The sequence below is a fragment of the Vanellus vanellus genome, assembly GCF_965231255.1.
Source record: "Vanellus vanellus genome assembly, chromosome: 2".
Lineage (NCBI taxonomy): Eukaryota > Metazoa > Chordata > Aves > Charadriiformes > Charadriidae > Vanellus > Vanellus vanellus.
This window is the reverse complement of record NC_138906.1, coordinates 152251719-152273958: the sequence shown is the minus strand read 5'-3', so window position 1 is coordinate 152273958 and position 22240 is coordinate 152251719. Positions and strand designations below refer to the sequence as shown.

General features: G+C 38.0%; 1 protein-coding gene across 3 annotated transcripts in view; it reads left to right on the top strand.

Annotated features, from left to right (window-relative positions):
* Positions 1-1029, top strand: part of CSMD3 (CUB and Sushi multiple domains 3) — a gene marked incomplete at both ends in the record, with an annotated part of 716885 nt that extends 715856 nt beyond the window's left edge. For all 3 annotated transcript variants that reach the window (XM_082479076.1, XM_082479075.1, XM_082479074.1), the window contains one exon: positions 870-1029. In XM_082479076.1, coding sequence (XP_082335202.1) covers positions 870-1029 — 160 coding nt within the window. The remainder of the gene's footprint in view (positions 1-869) is intronic.
* Between the last annotated feature and the right edge of the window lie 21211 nt (positions 1030-22240).

The following is a 22240-nucleotide window of genomic DNA, read 5'->3' as shown; positions in this document are numbered from 1 at the left end:
TTACATAGCCATCAGTCTTCTTGATTTCATTAGTCTTAAGTTCAACAGTTTTGTTCTTGTTATGAAGACTTGTATTAGTTCTTTGGATTTAGTGTCAAGTAATCTTTTGCCATAGCTTTAAAGCATTAGATGACTAAAGAAAATTTAGTCACTTTGATGACATGACCATTCATTGCCTACTAACGGTCAAAATGGTGATTTGTGTCTGGTAGCCTGACAATAATAATTGTAATATACTTTGCCAGATAACATTAGTTTAAAACTTGTACCATCATTTTTAAATGTTACTACTTGTTTTTGAACTGCTTCAGAATATGAAAAAATGCTCATGTAATTTTTTTTGTACATTTGTTATTAACTGTTTTCTGTAAGCACTTGTCTTTACATTTATATTGATGATTTACAATACAGTATGCATTTTGCATAACAATACAGATGAAAAGTTTTCAAGGGATTGAACTTTGATATTTTGAGTTATTTAGCGAAAAAGTTTCAGCTATAAATTCATTCTTGATAAACTTGTTGAGTCTCCAAAGGGATAAAGAAAATCTCACTTGCTGGGGAATTATTGCATCTTTACAAGATTTTGTTCTTTTAACTATTTATCATCTGATCATCCAAGTGGAAATACCTACCTCTTGTTAGGTTGTTAACTAAGTTTTTAAGTGAACACCATTTTAAATGAATCAGAAATCGCTTAAACTTTGATAAAGAGAATACTAATTCTTAGCACAGATACTGTAAAAAAATTGAGATGTTATATTTAGTTCCCATAATTGGAATTAGGCGTTAACTCTGTTCATATTCTTAAACCACATCAAGTCAGTCAGGAAAACTGCAGTTACAGATACTCTGTTTTTCTTCTACAGGACTGCACCTAAAACACAGTATACGGGATGCTCTGTACATGAAAATAATAATGGACAAGCTGCTTTTGAAAACCCCATGTATGACACAAATGCAAAGTCTGTGGAAGGGAAAGCGGTACGATTTGACCCCAACTTGAACACCGTTTGCACAATGGTATAATGTGGTAATGATACGTCTTCAAAGTCTGGAAATTGACACACAACACAGTGCACACACAGTTCACTGATTTAAAAAAAAAAGAAATTAAAAAAAAATTAAAGCACACTTTTCAGGATATACTGGGTCACCTTTTCCTGAGGATGATAGACAAGAATGGGTTGTGGTTATTTTGTTTTGATTTTGTTTTTCATAAACTGGATCAGAATTCTTCTTTGTGTATACCACGGAGAATTTTAAAAAAAATTGCTGCACTCCATGAGTGTTACTCACAGTTTATTTGCTTTTTTAAAAAAGGAGGTTATTCTAAAACATAAAAAATATTTGCATATATTGGAGGAGCATCCACTATCAGTATTTCTGTGCTTTATAAAAACTATAATAGAGGGACTGGGTTAAAAAAAAAAAAGATATAGGTAGAAAATAAGAGCTAAACTTACAGGAGACAATAGGTCACTGACTTCTCTTTAACAGTTGTATGCTACATCTTTCTCATGAGTTTGTACCTTTTTTCATTTATTCACTCCGGTTAGTATTTTATTTTTCTCAGAACAGTTAATTTTTTAAAAATCCAAGATGTAGTATTTAGAAATCAGCAAGTACAACTTACTCTTTTCATATCACAGAAGAAAAATTAAAATATCATGTTCTTATTTAATGAATTTCCTTCCCTGCTTCACCTCTTGCTTCCTTTTCATGTTCCAAGTCAAGCTCCTTTTCTCTGTTTCCATTAATAGTACCCATAAATGGTAATTTTTCTACATTTATTTTGTCAATCATGCAACTAGACAAATTTTGAAATCAAGAAGCTAGTATGAATTGAACATTCTCATGTGGCTATGTTCCTTACTGTTGAAGATCATTCAAAAGGGCAACCACCTCACATCTTTTTTCAAATGTGAAAACATAATTTAATGATATTTCAAATTAAAAAGTGCAGTTTACAGTAACATTAGTAATCAAATCCATATATCAAAAATTTAAGAGTTCATTTTTCAATCCATACAAGTTAAATCTAGATCATATCACATCAGTTTACTCCTTCAGCATTTTGTCAAAATGCATGCACAAAGCAATGTGAAATCCCATTGAAGTTGAATGGTTCTAACAGACTTCAATGAACTTTGGATCAGACCTACAAGGCAAGAGGAAGTTATAATTTGGAAGTACTGTGTTTTCACGTCTATTTTATCTGTATATTCCATACTTTATGGAAACAAATCCTTACAGCTAATGATTTAAAATTGAATATATTACCATAGTGCAATGAAGAAAAAAATATTAAAAATATATATATATATATATATATAAAGCCATGATTTTATTAGGGACAATCCATTCATTTTAGGGACAATTCAGATTCCACAGCCCTCAGATACAAGTTTTAAACATTCCAGAAACACTTCTAAGGAAATTTAATTTTTAGTTTTACAGTTATTTCATATCAGAATTATTCAGTGGCAACTCAGTAATTTATTTGATGTAGGTCATTGTCTTCCATTCATAGCATGACTCACAAATGCTGTGTGTTAGCCAGTGTGAATTATCTGTTATTGTCCCTTTCAGACATTAATAATTCTGTGAAAACCTAAACTTTTTATTACCGTAATAGAGAGTGCCTACCAAAAATCATTGTACCCAGGATTGCTGCTTGGATTTCTATAATGTTTGATGAATTTCTTATAAACCATTTTACAACACTTTGTTTTGAATATTCATACAACTCTGTCAAACTGTATTCTACTAAAAGGATGCTGTTTTATATTTTATACCATTGGTTGTTATTTATTCTTGTTTATTCAAATGACTGCAATAACTATGATTCATTCATTAATGTTAAGGTTAATACATTTGAGATCGTTTAAAATGTTTCTTCTGCAACTGGCTACTCCTCTTATATTAATGCATACACTTTTGTAAAGAAGTATATTTTTATGAAAAAGGATTTGTAAAAGTATGATGTAAATTTTCAGTGCAATGTAAACAAAATAAAAATGGACAATTGCTTTTTTTAACCATGTTTCTTCTTTGGAAGATGAGCTTTAAACTCCTTTCAGTTCTGCAGATGAGAAAACCAAATTAATAATGCAAATTTGGTATTTTTGTAGGTCTTAAAATCATGTTATTTTTTTCTGATTCTTTCTGTGAATTTTAGGTGAAATAGCATGACTTAGATTACTTTCAAAAATAACCAATGAGCACAATATATAAAATTATCAATTTACTAAAATGGATTTTCTTTTGACTTGAAAAAACAGATTTACAAAAAAAAAAAGGGCCTATACTTATCAACCCAGTGAAAGGCACAGAAAAACTTCTTTTTTTTTTACTTTAAAAGAAAAAAAGAAATAAGAAAACCTTAGTGTTCCTCAAGGTTGTAGACAGCCTATTTCACACATTAATTTTGCTACCTTTCTGAAGAAATGTACAGGACATATGTATTAATAGGTAGTACCAATGCATACAGTATTTTCTGGCATTAAGAAACCCAGTGCCGTCTTTTAATGATATTGAACTGGAAGGGAGGATCTTAATTATTTTACTATAATATTAAAATTCTCATTTAACTACCCCTTTTGCTTGCAAATGTGGCAAGTGGATGAAAAATCCTGATCTGAAATGCTATTCATAAGTGGGAGAGAAATAGTTTAAAATTCTTTTGTGAATTTGGTGCTCTCTATAAACTGAAAAGGCCCATTCAGGCCCACATTGAAATCACTAAAGACTGTGTTGTTAAGTACCTTGGAAAGAGAAGCAAAGAGTAACTGTAAAAATGATATTGTGAGGATCATGCACTACTGCTTTTTGGGGCGCTATAGAGCAAATTTGTTAATTCTGAAAAGCAAAAAAAATCCTGTTTCACAGTGACCAAATTTTCATATGCAACCTAGGATCTGAAGTTAAGCTCTTCTTTCTTTTGGTTTATGCATTATATGTTTTAACATATAAAAGTAAATAAAACTTACATTGAACTTGTTCAACAATTCTGTTAATGCTTAAGCTAGTATCCAGCTTGCGCTTTTCAAGAATTATATTGACCTCATTGTAATAGAGTATGAACTACGCATAATAAATTGGGGTGGGTTTTTTTGGGTTGGGTTTGTTTGGGTTTTTTTATTTTGTTTTGGTTGGGGGGGGGGGGTGTTTGTTTTACTCTGGTTCCTGAGCTGTTTGACTCATAATTTTTTTTGTGTATGAACTGTTCAATTTTCTAGTAGTAGAGTGGTTAATTTTCACTGTGGCATATGGAATTTCAAGCTTCCATTGCTCGATTGGAGCAATGTTTCTTGTTTTTCTCAGGAAGATAGCTGAAAGTGATTAGACTTTTTGTCCTTGAAGCACTTTGGCTACATTACTCAAGCAAACACACTACACAGGGAAAATGTGTGGGAATACAGAGACTGTTATCCAACTCTGTGAGTTCTTTCAAGATTAAGGCAGCTTCTGCAATTCTATGGACTGAGATGTAAAACTTCATTTAAGTTCTATAACCAATAGACCCTAATCTGAGTAACTTGGGAGACAGTGAGAGTAGCTGCTTCTGAGCTCTTTTAATTCTACATTATCTGCGTGTCAAGAGCCAACTGGTCCACTATGTCTCATAAAGTCATGTTATTCTTTACCTCCTATTATATCTTTCTCTATGAAATAACTAATTTTTACAGAAGAGAGTACTCATGTGAGGGGAGCATGATCTAACATTTAGGAAAACATTTGCATTTATGATTTCTGCACTGTATATCTATTTATTTTCCAAAATCTTTTTGTGATCCCAGCTGTCATTTTTAAAACAAATGAAGGTCTGTCATTTCTGCACTAAGTCGGTTTTATTTTTAGCTCCAGACTAAGTCTCCCACTTTTTGACCATTTTGTTCATCCTCTACTTTGTACCGCTGTCCTAAATGACAGCAAGTACAATGGAAAAATGATTCATAATTTGGTTTCCTTATGTAGTAAAATAAGTACAATGAGTAATAACTCGGGCAAATAATTTTGAATATGATTTTCCAGAGTCAAGGATTAAGCAGGACCAATATTAAATGAACATTTGATTACATAGAAAATATTGTAGTGAAGTAGCTGTGTTCCCCATTTTCTGGATGCTGAAACTATGGCAACATAATACCCTGAATTGCTTCACCAGGACTAAGTGTAGTAGTAGTAGTTCTGAAAAGTAGACCCCATCATTTATTGAAAAATTATGAGTGTTAAAGTCATATATCATTCTCTAGCAATCAGTCAAGTATCCAGTGAATATCTGTCAGTACTCCATACTTCGCTGCCTACAAAATCATGCCAAATCAACCAGACTAGGCTGATCAGGTCAAAATACCTTTTTGTCTGAAGTATATTGAGAAAACACTTGTAGAAAGTGCCCTAGCAACCACACAGATAAAAGAGAAGGAAACTTCCATCAAAGGAGTTGCACATCCATATTAAGGTAATGTATTAAACCACATTAACTAGTGTCCAGAATTTTATGCTCTAGCTGCACGTTCACATTTCTAAGAATATACATAATGTTTATCAGAGTGAACTTTGATCCCAATTACCTAGTGCTGATAAAATAATTTATATTCCTAAGATAAAAGATGTTATGTAGGGGCAAATTAAGTATATAGTTATCCTCTTTTCCAATACTTAAATGACAAGAGATTATATCTGAACACTCTAAGTCTCCCATGGTGATTCTTGTGAGACATTCTACTTGGTGTTTTATCACAGTCTGCAATGATAAGACTTTAGTCAGTGAAGTGCTAGAATTCAGAAATTAGGAAATAAAAAATGAAAACAACCTCTTCCAATTATAAACAATAAACTCTTCTCTATGAGAAGTGTAACACAGGATTCTGCTCCCATGTATCGACTGAAGAATTTGTAAATCCATGGGGAATGAGTGCATTAATGCTTAGCCCAACAAGAGAATGGCCAGTGGTGCAATTTCAGTAATAAATCCCTCAGATTATTTCTTTTATTTTCACTCATCCATTCAGAAAGAGGTTGAAGCTAAACTGGTCAAGAAATCCTAAAGGTTGATTAAGAAAAAAAAAAAAAAAAAGAGTCTGGGAAAGCATAAAGGAATGCATGAATTGATATTTCTATGTTAACAGGTTAAATGGCATTATATTTTATCAGTTATTCTGAAACTAGGTGAGTAATATCAGGCTCATGTGACTTTATCTTCCAGGTCCCCAGAGCAGCTTAACCCATTCATTTCACCTATACTCACTTCTTGACAATTGTTTTTGTTCCTCTGCTCTTATCTGTTGAATTATTTCTTACCTCGTTTGAAAAGTTGTTTGATCCAAAAAAATTTTTGAAAAGCAACACTCATGGACGGGAAATTAGAAAGTCTTTGTGAATAGGACCTATCTTATTTTAATTATCTGCTAAAAACTATGATTTACATCCTTTTAGATAGCATTTCTGAGCTTTATTTTTTTATTAAGGTGGAAGTAATATCTCTTAAACCAAAATTAAAGTGTAAAAATATTTCAAGACTTGTAAATATATACTTCCGATTTTATTTGTAAAATATATTTTTAAATGACATACATAAAGTCATGACAGTCTGCTGCTGTCAATGTTATGTAGAATACAATAATGATCTCTGAAGTGATGGACAAAAAGAAAAAGAACGAAAAGCTCTCGCTGCATTTACTACTGCTATTTTTACATTGCCAATAAGTAAGTCTAAGATTGCCAAAGGTGAAGCAGGACCTATATTAGATGTAAGACTTATTAAATAAAACATATTTCCAATAAAGTAACTTGCTTTCCCCCTTTTATTATCTTCTCTGGATGCTGAAACTATGTCAGCATGGTATAGATTGTCTCTAATCAGATCTAAAAAAGGCTAATTGCGCAATACCAGTCATGTCTGTGATTCTAAAATAAGATGATGATGGACTTTGTCATCAGTGAAATGCAAAAATAGTACATTTGGCCTGGAGTACAGAGTTTTCCTGTAAATGAATAAATTGATACTTACCACATATTAATGAGTTAAGATGAACTGTCAATTGCTCTTTGAGAAAGGCATTATATAGCCCAAGAAAAATTCAGGATAACAGGCAACTGTCCTCTCCACAGCCGTGGGCTCCAGAGAATAATGCAAAGTGACAAAAGCAATTAAGGAAGCTAAAGAGCTGATTGTTGAGGAACCAGTTAAGGCAGATGTATCATATCATTCCTAAGCATGTCCAGAAGATACTGAGGAGTATATATGTACTGTATGTATACTATATATAGTATGTAAATATATGTACTATATATACACACAGAATATATATACTATATAATAAATAATAAACTAGAGATATATATATGCACACATCTAATGAAAAATCAGACCAGTGGTAGTGAAATTTTGCCAAGTTTTTTAACAGAAAAGGAAAATATATACTATATATTATAGACAGTATATACACAGAATCATAGAATCATAGAACCATTTAGGTTGCAAAAGATCTTTAGGATCAAGACCAATCATTAACCTGGCACTGCCAAGTCCACCACTTGGCTCTAAGCACCACATCTATGCGTCTTTTGAATACCTCCAGGGATGGGTGGCTCAACGACTTCCCTGGGCAGCCTGTTCCAAAGTTTGACGGACCTTTCAGTGAAGAATTTCTTTCTAATATTTGATCTAAAACTCTCCTGGTGCACCCTGAGGACGTTTCCTCTTGTCCTATTGCTTGTTACTTGGGAAAAGAGACCAACACCCACCTGGCTATAGCCTCCTTTCAGGTAGTTGTAGAGAGCAATAAGGTCTCCCCTGAGCCTCCTCTTCACCAGACTAAACAATCTCAGTTCCCTCAGCCATTCCTCCTAAGGCTTGTTCTCCAGACCCTTCAGCAGCTTTGTTGCCCTTCTCTGGACACACTCCAGCACCTCCATGTCTTTCTTGTAGTGATGGACACAAAATTTAACACAGTATTCAAGGTGTGGCCTCACCAGTGCCAAGTACCGGGGGACAATTACTTCCCTAGTCCTGATGGCCTTCTTATTTCATATACAAGCCAGGATGTTGTTGGCTTTGTTGTCCACCTGGGCACACTGTTGGTTCATATTCAGCCAGCTGTTGACCAACACCCTTAGGTCCTTTTCCACCAGGAAGCTTTCCAGCCATCCTTCCCCAAGCCTGTAGCATTGTGTGGGGTTGAATACACAGTGAACACATATGCTATGTGTAACTTAGTATATGTCTATAATATGCACATTGCATACTATATCGTATATAGTATAATAAATATATATATATTATATGAAGAGGAATATATGTATATACTCATATATTCCTTCATTTTTGTGGTTAAGTCAATTTTGCAAGTGGTAGATCCTCATAAAACATTTTTTGCTTCAAATTGCAATATATTTACCACATATTGAGCCATAATTGCAGAAAGACCTTGTCTGCAGATAACTGCAAAATATAAATGCTTATGGTAATAAGCGTATCCAGTATCTGTAGTAACATGCTATATAAGTGTCAAGTATGATTTGTAAGCGCCTTTATGTTCATGGAAGATAAGGTGTAGTTGTATGAAAAATACTGGGTTTATTACACTGAGAAGGCTAAATTAGTTTTAAAAATACAGAGATTATAGTGGTCTTCATAAAAATATGGCTTTTTTTTTTTATGCAGAATTAGAAAATACAGTAGTAACTTTCCCACTTTTTGTGGCAGAACTGTGGACCAATACAATGTAAGTAATACTTGAATCTGTTTGGGGTGGAATTCATCAATGTTAAAGACTGAAAACTAAAGCTGTGATCTCACTCAATGTTCAAAGAAATTTTACAAATGCACCATAAACAACAGAAAAAGATACTATATCAAATGCCATAACACCAATAAACACTTACAATGAACTTAGTCATTAGTAGCCTTATACCTCAAAAAAAACCCTTAAAACCTTTTTAAGACCTTTTCAGTCTAGTAACATAATTCTATACTTCATGCCTTAACTCTGTGCTCTCATTCTAAAAATTAAAATACTTTAATTGTACCACAATAAAAATAAACAGCTACATGTAACTCTGTCGTTTATCATGGTTCTTGTTACCTCTGTGGGTAAGACCTGGATACCTGCCTAGGTGGAACGTCATGCCTCTAGCATAGCTAGCTTTATTTTGTCAACTAACCTTAGATTTGAGAAATATGTGAGAAATCAGAACCCTATTCTTATGCAGCACAGAAGTATGATTCAACAGAAAGCGATACCTTCCTTTACTTGTTCTTTTTCATCTTATCAGAAGATGGGTTATCAGAAAACAAAACAAAAAGCTTTTCCTCTCCATGTGCTGCACTGTCAGAATATGGTACTTAATGACAAAGTTTTATCCTCTATACAGTACTTTTAACTGCTGCTTCCTTAGCAAGCACAAAAGGTGAAAAACTAAAAGAAAAAGGATAAAAAACTCATTAACAGTGAAATCCTTCCCCAGCTGTCTGCTGTTGGACTCAATGATCTTAAGGGTCTTTTCCAACCTAAATATTTCTGTGATAATATGATTCTATACTGTTGTGCAACATGAGCTAGATGCAAGAATTCTGGGAGGTCCATATAGCATTTTTAAGTGATGCAGTAATATGGATCCAAAAGGGAAGTATATTGTCAGATCTGCTTTCTAGTCATAGAAAGGTCCATCAAAGTCATTAAGAAAACACTTAATTCCATTCTGTGGAGGGTTTTGAAAGTTTGGAGGCTTGTTTAGTGTTTACGAGGGAAGATATGTCCAGCTAGAATCACGTTCTGCTTGTTACTCTCCTGAGAACACTTGCTTTCCACAAATACCTCCAGCCTTTGACTTCTACAGTCTGGTAGCTGAGACACTCTCAGTACTAAATAAAACTGACAGGTTTCTGGCAGAGCTGTGCTGACATTTAAACTGTCTTTATGAAATATTTCTATTTTGTCAGAGCGAGAAATTCTGCAGGAAAAAAATGTTTTGTGAAAATGTTTTTACTATCTCTACCAGTCACTTCTCTGTTCAGGAGGTAAGGCTAGATAACTCATGTAAGACATAGAAAGAAAATTATAATTCTCAGAACTAAAATATACATCTAAAACTCATAGTCTTTCTTTCTAGTCCATTTTTTTGAACTGCAAGCTCAGACTCTTCTGGACTGTTCTGCAACAACAGAAAGCTGCAGTTATCATCACCAGGAATAATGACAATGTGGTAGGAAAAAGTTTCAAACAGACTGTAGAAGCAGTTTGTTCTCAACCACAGAATCATAGGATTAAATGATCATAGAGTAATTCAGGCTGGAAGGTACCTCAGGAGCTCTCTGTTCCAACCTCTTTCTCAAAGCAGGGTCAGCTCTAAGGTCAGACGTGACCTTAGCCAATTGGGTCTTAAAAAATTCCAGGAATGGAAACTGCACAAGCTTCCTTGGCAAACTCTTTCACTGCCCAACTGCCCTCATGGGGAAAATGTTTCTCTCTGTGTTAAATTGGAGCCCTTCAATTATGAATTGTGCCTGTTGTTTCTTGTCTTCCTGTCATGTACTGCTGCAAAGATTTTGGCTCTGTCTTCTTAAGGCCATTCTCACAGGTATTGGGTGAATAACATTAAGTCCTCCCTGCAAACTTGTCTTTTCTCCAGGCTAAACAAACACAGCTCCTTCAACCCTCACAAAATAAGTTTTGCAGCCCCCAAACATCTTGGCAGTTAAACCAATTTATCAAAATCTTTCTTGTCTTGGGTGTCTCTAAACTGATTGCAGTAGCATAGGTGCTGTCTAAAAAGTTTTAAGTAAAAGGCAATCTCTCAGTCTGCTGACTGGGTTGCAGTTAACTCAGCCCAGGATGCCTTTGGCCCTTTGCTTGCAGGGCACACTGATGCCTCACAATCAGCTCACTGCATGCTGAGACTTCGATGGACTTTTCAGCAGAGCTTCCCTCCTCTGCAGTCAATCTCCAGCTTGTATTGCTGCCAGGGGAGTTTCTTTGCCAGGTGCAAGATCTACTATTTGTTCTTGATGAATTTGATACGGTTCCTGTAGTCCTGTGTAGGTCCCTTTGAATGGTAGCACTGCCCTCAGCAGCATTGGCTGTTCCCTCACTCACACTTTTTCATTTGCAAATTTGCCAAGAATTCCCTTTGTCAGCTCCTCTGGATCTTTGATATAGATATCATCATATCTGAGAAGTCATGGCAGTTTGGTGAAGTTCCCACTGACTGCAAATGGGGAAACATAACCCCCATTTTTAAAAAGGGAAAAAAAGGAAGACGCTGGGAACTACTGGCCAGTCAGTCTCACCTTTGTGCCTGGCAGGATCATAGAGCAGATCCTCTGGAAACTATGCAAAGGCACATGAAAAACAGGGAGGTGATTGGTGACAACCAACATGGCTTTATTAAGGGCAAATCGTGCCTGACAAATTTGGTGCCCTTCTACAATGGCATTACAGCATTGGTGGATAAGGTAAGAGCAACTGGCATCATCTACCTGGACTTATGTAAAGCATTTGACACTGTCGGGCACAACGTCCTTGTCTCCAAATTGGAGAGACATGGATTTGATGGATAGACCACTCAGTGGATACACAATCGTCTGGCTGGTTTCATTCAAAGGTCAATGTGTTGATGTCCAAGTGGAGACCAGTGATGGGTGGCGTTCCTCAGGGGTTGGTACTGGGACTGGTGTTGTTTAACATCTTTGTCAACAACATGGACAGTGGGACTGAGTGCACTCTCATCAAGTTTGCTGACAACACCAAGCTGTGTGGTGCGGTCAACATGCTGGAGGAAGGGATGGCATCCAGAGGTACCTGAACAGGCTTGAGAGGTGGGCCTATGTGTACCTCATGAAGTTCAACAAGGCCAAGTGCAAGGTCCTGCATGTGGGTTGGGGCAATCCTAAGCACAAATACAGGCTCAGCAGAGAATGGATTGAGAGCAGCCCTGAGAAGAAGGACTTGGTGATGGTGGTTGATGAGAAGCTCAACATGAGCCAGCAATGTCCGCTCACATCCCAGAAAGTGAACTGCATTCTGGGCTGCATCAAGAGAAGTGTGGCCAGCAGGTCAAGGGAGGTGATTCTTCCCCTCTACTGTGCTTTCATGAGATTCCACCCGGAGTGTCCAGCTCTGGGGTCCCCAACATAAGGACATGGACCTGTTCGAGTGGATCCAGAGGAGGGCCACAAAGATTATCAGAGGGCTGGAGTACTTATCCTGTGAAGACAAACTGAGAGAGATGGGGTTCTTCAGCCTGGAGAAAAGAAGGCTCCAGGGACACCTTATAGCAGCCTTCTAGTAATTAAAGGGGTCCTACAAGAAAGCTGAAGAGGGACTTTTTACAAGGGCATATAGTGATAGGATGAGGAGCAACAGTTTTAAATTGGAAGAGGGTAGACAGATTAGATATCAGGGAGAAATGTTTCACTTTGAGGGTGGTGAGACACTGGAACAGGTTTCTCAGAGAGGTTGTGGATGCCCCATCCCTGGAAGTGTTCAAGGCCAGGTTGGATGGGGCTTTGAGCAACCTGGTCTAGTGGGAGGTGTCCCTGCCCATGGCAGGGGGTTGGAACTAGATGATCTATAAGATTCCTTCCAACTCTAAACATTATATGATTCTATGATAAATTGGACAGGTTCCTGAATGGCTCCCTGAGGAACACCACCAGCCTCTTGGTTATGGTAAACACTACCCTTTGATCCTGTTCTCCCAAACATTTTTTCACCCATGCAGTTATCCGTCCATTCAGACCATAATGTCATAACTTAGATACAGGAATATTTTGGGAGACTGTCAAAGACTTACTGAAGTTCTGCTGAATGACATTAGGACTGTCCCATCATCTACAAATATAGTCATTTTTATTATAAAATGTGATCAGGTGTGTTGGGAATGACTTTTGCTATGGGGGTGATGAAACAGGCTTCCCATAGAGGTTGTGGAATATCCATCCATCTCTGGAGAGAATTTAAAACTCAAATGATGACAACTCAACACATCCATAAGCAATTTGATCTAACTGGCCCTAGTTTGTATACAGGTTAGCCAAGGTGACTTCCAAAGGATCCTTCCAACTATTTCTTTTCTATGGTTCTGAATAAATCACAGGGAGATAATAGGGCATCCAGGTAGACAAGAAGACAGGAAAAAGTTTTCTGAATGCAGTCACATATTTTCTCTAGTGGAGATGAGAAAAGTAAGCTTTTATACTGGATTAGATGAGCTTTGTTCATTCTTTCTCATTCACCCTTTGTTATTCACGTAATAGGTGAATAGCTGTCTCCCTCTGGCAAGTTACTTCTTCAGCTGTAAATGTCCCATCTCTGCTTCCACCTTGAAAAACTGGAACAACATGATAAATAAAATAAAATATCTTCAGAGCTAGAGGCATATAATTTGCTAGCTGCTTTGTTTGGCCTTTTCCTGGGAAGAACTCAAGGAAAGGAGTGCATGCAAGCTAAACTGCCCAAAGGACTGTCCCTAACTACTTACAAGACCATGCAAAAAGTACTATGAACAAGTAAGTTGAAAATATCTCTTGCTACTGGATCAGTTAAACTGTCAACCCTTCTGATAAATTCTTCTATTTTCCAAGTAATGTTATTTGTAAAAATCTACCCAATTGAAAAAAAAAAAAAACCAAAACAAAACAAACCCAAACCTCACTTTTAAAATGAATTTATTGACAATTCCAATGTGCTAATAAACAAAACAAACAAAACCAAAACAACTGAAAAAAAAAAAAAGAAGAAAGAAAAACGGTAGCTTACTGTGTTATACACTGCATTTTCATAGTCCTATGCATCACTGAGAACTTGGAATTTGGGTAAGACCTACTTTGTGGAACTCAGGTATGACTTACACATGTGCATGATGTCATCTGAAATTTTCTTGTTTTGTTTATAAATTTCAGGGAATATATTAACCCCTTGACATGCAAATAGCATTAAAAATGTCATTAGGATAATTTGAATCAGTAATGATAATATCATCAGTATTGACATCTGCCTTGAAGCTGATGGATTATAAGATGAAAAGCTTGTTAAACAATTGTCTTGACTTGCAATGTTGACTGAAAGTACACAGTGTTACTTTGTACAAAAAACAATTAAAAACTGAGTGGGGCAACCTTAGGAAGAAGACAGGAATACCCTACAGTAAGTGACTATCCTCTTCCTCAGTCTCTATTTCCGAGCTTCAGCAGCACTTGATTCCTCCTACTTTCCCACCTTGTTATTCCAAGCTGTCACAAATAAATATGCTTGGAAATAAAAAACATTGTGAGTTATTTTTTCAGTCTAGCAATATAATAACCTTCACTTTTATGTCATCTAGGCAGCATACTTTTTCTATTTATTTAAGGCATAAACCAGTAAGCTTTAGGGGAATCTATGCAAAAGTAGGCAAGAGAGAAATGGTATAAAAAGAAAAAATAACACCCACAAACAAACCATGAAAAACTGACAATTTTTTTCCCCTCATTTTACTGTTGTGACTGTAGTATAACTCTGTTTATTCCCATTGCCCAGGTTTTAATCCTGTTTTTGAGTTAGAAGCATGTGAAATCTGTATAATATTATGTGAAAACAAGCACGAGTTAGATAAAGTCCTAGACAGAGAGGTTTCCACACAGTATATAAGGACCGTTTTACTAAATAATTAAGAACATTTGCTTTTAGAAAAACAAGGAACGTAAAAACCTTTAAAGCTCATTAAACGAATTGTTAGACAAACAACAAAATATTTAAACAAAACATGGCAAAGCTAGGTAGCCAAATTCACTAGCTGTATTGCAGGAAATTTCACCACTTCTGACGTTCTCCCTCAAGTGTTCAAGATGAGATGAACTAGTTATGTAAGATCATGCATTTCTATCACTAATGGCAGTGGACAAGGGAAGACCAACTGATGTCATCTACTTGGATTTGTGCAAAGCATTTGACACTGTCCCACACGATATCCTGGTCTCTAAATTGAAGAGACATGGATTCGACAAATGGACCACTCGGTGGATAAAGAACTGGCTGGACGGTTGCACTCAAAGAGTTGCGGTCAACAGCTCGATGTCCAAGTGGAGAGCAGTGATGAGTGGCGTTCCTCAGGGGTTGGTACTGAGGCCTGTACTGTTCAACATCTTTTTCGGTGACATGGACAGTGGGGTCGAGTGCACCCTCAGCAAGGTTGCTGATGATACCAAGCTGTTTGGTGAGGTAGACATGCTGGAGGGGAGGGATGCCATCCAGAGGGACCTGGGCAGGCTGCAGAGGTGGGCCCAAGCCAACCTCGTGCAGTTCAACAAGGCCAAGTGCAAGGTCCTTCATCTGGGTTGGGGCAATCCCAAGCACAAATACAAGCTGGGCGGGGAATGGCTGGAGAGCAGCCCTGAGGAGAAGGACCTGGGGGTGCTGATTGATGAGAAGCTCAGCATGAGCCAGCAATGTGCGATCACAACCCAGAAGGCCAACCACATCCTGGGCTGCATAAGAAGAAGTGTGGCCAGCAGGTCAAAGGAGGTGATTCTGCCCCTCTACTCCACTCTCGTGAGACCCCACCTGGAGTACTGCATCCAGCTCTGGAGTCCCCAACAGAAGAAGGACATGGACCTGCTGGAGCATGTCCAGAGGAGAGCCACGAGGATGATCCGAGGGCTAGAGTTCCTCTCCCATGAGGAGAGGCTGAGCGAGTTGTGGCTGTTCAGCCTGGAGAAGAGAAGGCTCCAGGGAGATTTTATTGCGGCCTTCCAGTACTTAAGAGGGGCCTACAGGAGAGCTGGGGAAGGACTTTTTACTAGGGCATGTAGCGATAGGATGAGGGGGAATGGCTTTAAACTAGAAGAGAGTAGGTTCAGATTAAACATTAGGAAGAAGTTTTTCACTTTGAGGGTGGTAAGGCACTGGAAGAGGTTGCCCAGAGAGGCTGTTGAGGCCCCATCCGTGGAGGTGTTCAAGGCCAGTCTGGACGTGGCCTTGGGCAACCTGGTCTAGTGGGAGGTGTCCCTGCCTATGGCAGGGGGGTTGGAACTCGATGATCTTCAAGGTCCTTTCCAACCTAAACCAATCTATGATTCTATGATTCTATGAATCTGTCATATATTAGACCAATATATGAATAAATCCTGCTGTATGGTGAAAAGGGGGGAAAAGAAGCCCTCTAGTGTCTCATGCAGGTATTGTGAGAACTAAGATGGGTGAAGAGATGTATTTCTCCTGTTTCTTTATGCTGTTGACCACTGAGGTTTATTTTACTAGTGTTAACAGATAGGCACAGACCATGAAAAAAGTGTCAATTCAATTGGATGGGCCTGAAGTCCTTTAAATGGAGGGTTTGCCTCTAAAAGAAATGGGCATTTGATTAATTTTCTGTTTACATAACATTATTAGTTCTGTACACACTGCAATGCCTAGCTGAGGGAGGTCTGAAATTTCATGAACATCAGATGTAAGTTGTTCATAACAATGAAGGAACGTGTTGTCTAAGACAATGTATTAGGGCTCTTCTGACATAGTAAAATAAAACAGTCTAAAGAAGTTCTTGTCTAATTTGACTTTGGCACTCATTATATGTAGGGCAACACAGCATTGTGCACCTTTGGTGTCAGTGCAGGCTGAACATAGATTTGCTTGCTGTTGTCATCAAGAACATAAACCAGCCACAAGAATAATAATACAACTTTAGTTCTCACGTTACCACCTTTTAGACCATATAAATTAGGAAAGAGTGTTGAGGAAATATATTTAAACTGTGTGATTTTTACCAGAAGTAGTTACACCATATCAAATTAGAAACAAAAGAGATGCAGTTCAACTGTCTCAAGAATTACCCATTTACAGGTCTAAAAGAGTCAAAAACTGCATGTTATCCACTATAGGTGTTGTTTTTTCCTGTTTTCTGTTTGGATTACCTTGCAGTTAAGTTCCCTATGTCCCTGACAAAAAGCTGACGTTTCACTAATTGATCTTTGACTAATATTCTACAGATAACCAATTTAGAAAACATGCAGGTTGGGTTTAGATAGCTTTTTGAGTGCTTGATGGTACTCCAAGCCAAACACACCTCTTGGCAGATCTTACCACTGAAGAAGAGCTGAATAGCCAACAGGTGGAAAACATAAGTCCCTGATATCTGTCAGATATCTAATCACACATACCTTACTTGCAATGTGGATGGAGCACATCTATCAGTCCTTGCAAGCAAATCCCATGGCCCATTGGGCAGATGGCATAGTGACAAAGGCTTTCCTGGAAAGGCCTTTTATGTGTGCAGCAAAGGCTGATGCAGTACGCAGAATTTTGGAACTGTGTGCATTCTGCATTGCTCGTGCTGGTGGTCTCTAAGTAGTGAAATGAGCAGACAAAACACAGGTCAAAGAATACATTGTCTTTTGTCCAATATTATATCTTATGTTTTCCATTTGACACAGGGAGAATTGCAACATTTTAAAATCAACTAACTCTGCTTCCAGAAAAGCAAAAATCCAATGATCGTATGCACTGCTTTTGTGTAGAAAAGATTAAAAGGTCCATGGTAAACCATTACCGCAGCTTTTGCTTCTGAGTCAGTGTCCTGGTTTGAGGTAAAACAGAACCAATTTTGTTCAGTAACTTCGCTTCTTAGCTGGGCCTCTTCTAACTACTGAAATTAACTGCATATTGTGCAGACAGTGTTCACTCTCAGAGTGATCAGACCAATGTTTACAGCTGATGCCCAGGCATGGTGTGCAGAGAGGCTCTTGCTTATACTTATTGCTATAACCCCCAAGGCCAACCAACTTTGTTATTTGCCCCGTTGGAGGGTCGGAAGCGGAAAAGCATAGTGGGGTCCCACCCACAGGGAGGAGCAGACAGGACAGGTGACCCAAAACTGACCAACAGGGTATTCCATCCCATCTGCCTCATGCTCAGTATAAAAGCTGAGGGATCAAAGGGTCAGCTCTCTTTCTTCAATGGCCGATGTCTGAGGAGGACTCTGTTCGCCTGCCTGTGATCCTGATCCGGAATCCACATCCAGAATCCAGTTCCTGTCCATCACTGAGTCCAGCCTGGGACTGCCCCAGTGCCAGCTGGTGTCATGATTGTCATCCTGGGAACTTGATATGGTTTGGTATATATTTTATTATTTCTTTTTACTTTATTATTAATATTTCATTAAAGTAATTTAGTTCCTTCTAAACTCATAGGTCTCGTTTTCCTCCTCTGCCTCTCTCTTTGAAGAGGGGTAGAGGGGAGCATCTGTCGGTCTCATCTGGGGTCCCCCAGGTCCCCAGTAGCCAATTTGGCCTAAACCACAACAATCAGAAGTCCAAAAAAAATGACAGAGGAGGTTTGGCTGTGGTGTTTTTGTGAGATATTTATTCGATTCTTTTTTTTTGGTTTGGGGATTTTATTTTCTTTTTGGTGGGTGGTAGTTTTTTTGGTTTTGTGTTTTGTTTTTTTTTTATTTATTTTTCAATCTTCCCTCACTGAGAAACCTTTTCTGGGAAGACAGATCTTTTGGTTTGCTTCACGTAGATGTGACTCTGCAGGCTCTGGACTTCCATGACAGTATCTTAGCTCCTCTTGACTTCTTCCTTAGTGGGAACTGAAGCATGGTGCTGACAACCCACAGTATTTTGTAGTACTAGAGGAATAACTATAGAGTTTGGAGACCATAGACAGATGCATTTTTGGCTGTGCAAAGAAAGAAGATAAATCAAACAAACAAAACATTTGTTGCAGAAAATCATGAGGAAAAACGTTTTAGCTGCATGAACAAATGTCTCACCCTGGTTAAAAGAAATGTAATTGCTCATGTTGATTTGACACATTCTGCATTCATTTCTGGCTAGCACCTGAAACACTAGTGAGCTGGAGAAAACAGAGGGAAAAGCAAAGAAAGTAATTAAGTGGAGAGGGAAAGTACTTGAGGCAGAAAACCTAAGGGGTTATGGGATGACAAAGATATAGCTGTTCCAAGTGTTCCTGTTTAGAAATGGAGGAATAATTAGTGCAATGAGAGAGTTATATCTCTAAGTTCAAATTGCTGCAAATTGTACTTCCACCAAATTCTGTCCAAGAGCGAGATTCATTTAACGATGAGGAAACATTATTATTTGCAATCTTTTGGAACAATTATACTAAAAAGTACCATAAGAAAGATCTGCACTGTCAGGCCTACACATACAGATTGTTTCTATCTCTGAAATGTGAAACTTTGTAATTTTTAATTCGTGTCCACATAACAAAACAGTTGCTTCACAAAAGTGACTAAAATAGCATGTAAAGCATTTTTTTGTACTCAAGATATCAAGAAATAGCTTCTATTTCAACAAATATATACATTTAAAGCAGAGAGTTTGCATTGTTCTGGAGATGTATCAGGGAAAAATGAATTCGTCACAAGCAGCTGGTGGTTTTGCTGATCAAATAATTTGACGCCCCTGCAGAGAATTATCTAAACAATTTCAGAATTTAAGACATCATCAGGAAAATCTTTGATTACTGTGACTGTTAAAAAGAAATGTATTATTGCAGGTCAACTGCATGCTCTTGACTGAGAACATTGAAAGAAGATAAAATAATTAGAATTTTTACTGCAAAGGTTTTTGAACATTTATGGAACAAAGGAATATATTAAGTGGGAACTTGAAAAATACATCATTAAATATCTACATTGAGATAACTATGCAATATTTCTTTACTAACTCTTAATTATGTTGATCAGAAAGTACTATGGTTCTAAGCATTCTTTCTGTATCAAAAGAACCCAATTACCTGTTTCTTCAGAGAAATTTGAAATTTTTATTGTTGTCTCTTCCATATGTATTGGAATACTAATGATGGCACATTAAACAATTTTTTCTGCCACAAATAAATCTTTGCAAATTCCCCTTCCTCCTTCTCCCATTTGCTGAAAATTTGAACAGTTGATCGGGAAAAATCAAGTAAGAACAGCAATGTTCCTGATTTTTTTCCATTTTTCATACCAAAATGACTGACTGTAGTCAGCCATGCTTAGAGTGTTTAAATAAAAGAACTGGATTATACACTGTTTTGAGTAATTTTGTTTGGAGAGGTTTAGAATGTTCAGTTACAATGACAAATGCCCTCAAATTTATCTCATTATTATTTTTATTATTATTAATATTATTATCACTGAATTTGCTTAAACAGATGTGGGATTTATTAACCAATGTTATATAAATAAATGTTTAGGTTTGGGTGAGTAGTTTACATCTAAAGCAAAGCACAGAAATTCATAGAGAATAGCCACAATGCTGGGGTATCTCTTGTCTACATAGACATTACTTACAAGTTTCAGGAAGAAAATGTTGTAAAAGAATAGCTTTTGTTTATCTGCAGTGGGAACATGCCGCCACCCAGTTGTCAGGCTGCAGGGTGAATCCTACTCTTAACACCAGTACTGGACTGCAGCGATAAGCACAGTTGTAGAGGTGTGCCCGAGTAGAGGAACTCCTCCACTTAGTGACAGAGGTGCAGGAGGAGGTGAGTGGGTTGAGGAGTATCAGACAGTGAGAGATAGAGATTTACCACTGAAATCACATCCTACCTTCCCTGAGACAGGCCCAACACGCAGACAGGACACATGATAAGGCAGATTCCCTATCCTCTCTCTGTCTAGCTGAACACAGTGACTTAAGGGATGGGGGGTAACGGCGACAAGTTCCTGTCTGGTGCAGCAGGCATGTCTCCTCTGTGACTTGCTCCACCTTCCCAGGTGCCATTGCATAATAGGTACACGGTTCTGCAACTGGAACTGAACAATGACAAGGACATTGGTTCACCTAGGTCAGAGGTGCTGCCAAGGTTAAGTTGGCCTATGTCCTGCATCAAAACTGCTTCCATAAAGGAAAAAAAGGCAGGACGTTGTCATAGGACACTCTGTTCTGAGGGGAACAGAAGGCCCAATATGCCAGCCAGACCCATTTCTTAGGGAAGTTTGTTGATCCCTTGGGGGTTGGCTTAAAGACGTGAAGAGGAAGCTTCCTACCCTAGGAGAGCCCTCAGATTATTATCCAGTATTGATTTTTAATCAAGAGAGACTTCAGAGCCTTGGAAAGACTGGTTAAGGGATCAGGAGCACAAGTAGTAGTTTTTGCTATTCTTCCAGTTGCAGGGAATGATGAGGAAAGAAACAGGAAGCACCAGCAGATCAATACCTGGCTCTGAGCCTGGTGTCACCAGCAGAATTTTGGGGGGTTTTGATCATGGGTTGGTCTACAAGACACCACACCTGCTTACAACAGATGGGGTACAACTGTCTCAAAAGGGGAAAATGATCATTAGACAGGAGTTAGCAAGGCTCATTAAAAGAGCTTTAAACTAGTTTTGAAGGGGGAAAGGGATAAAACCAGGCTTGCCAGAGATAAGCTTGGGGGTGGCACAGGATGGTGTGCTAGCAAGGTCCTTCAGTTTTCCATCTCAGTAGAGGTAGGGGATGCAGATCCATGTGGCAACAAAGACACAAGGGTTATTGATGTGTTAGAAACCATGAAGACACGTGAGAACGATTACATAGGAATTAGGGCATCTCCCCACCAAAAGTTGGTAGGATCAATAGCCCTACTGAAGTGTATCTACACCAATGCACACAGCATGGGCAACAAACAAGAGGAGCTGGAAGCCAATGTGCAGCATGAAAACGGTGATATAGTTGCCATCACGGAAACATGGTGGGATGACTTGAACAACTGGAGTGCTTCAATGGATGGCTATAAACTCTTCAGAAGGGATAGGAAAGGAAGGAGAGGCAGTGGGGTAGCCCTGTATGTTAGGTAGTCTTTTGACTGTCTAGAGCTTGATGACGATGCTGCTGATGATAGGGCTAAGTGTTTATGTGTAAGAATCAGGGGCAAGGCAAAGCAGATATCCTGGTGGGAGTCTGTTATAGATCACCCAATCAGGATGAAGAGGCAGACAGAATATTTTACAAGCAGCTGGGAGAAGTTTCACTAGCCCTTGTTCTCGTGGGGCACTTCAACTTACCACATCTCTGAAGGAAATACAACACAGCAGAGAGGAATCACTCTAGAAAGCTCCTGGAGTGTGTGGAGTATAACTTCCTGACGCAGCCAGTGAGGGAGTCAACTATGGACAGTGCCCTGCTAGACTTGTTCACCAACAGAGAAGAACTTGTGGGTGATGTGATGGTTGGAGGCCCTCTTGGGCATAGCAGTCACAAAATGATATTCAATTCTTGGATAAGTTAGGACGGGGATTAACAGAACTACTACCTTGGGCTTCTG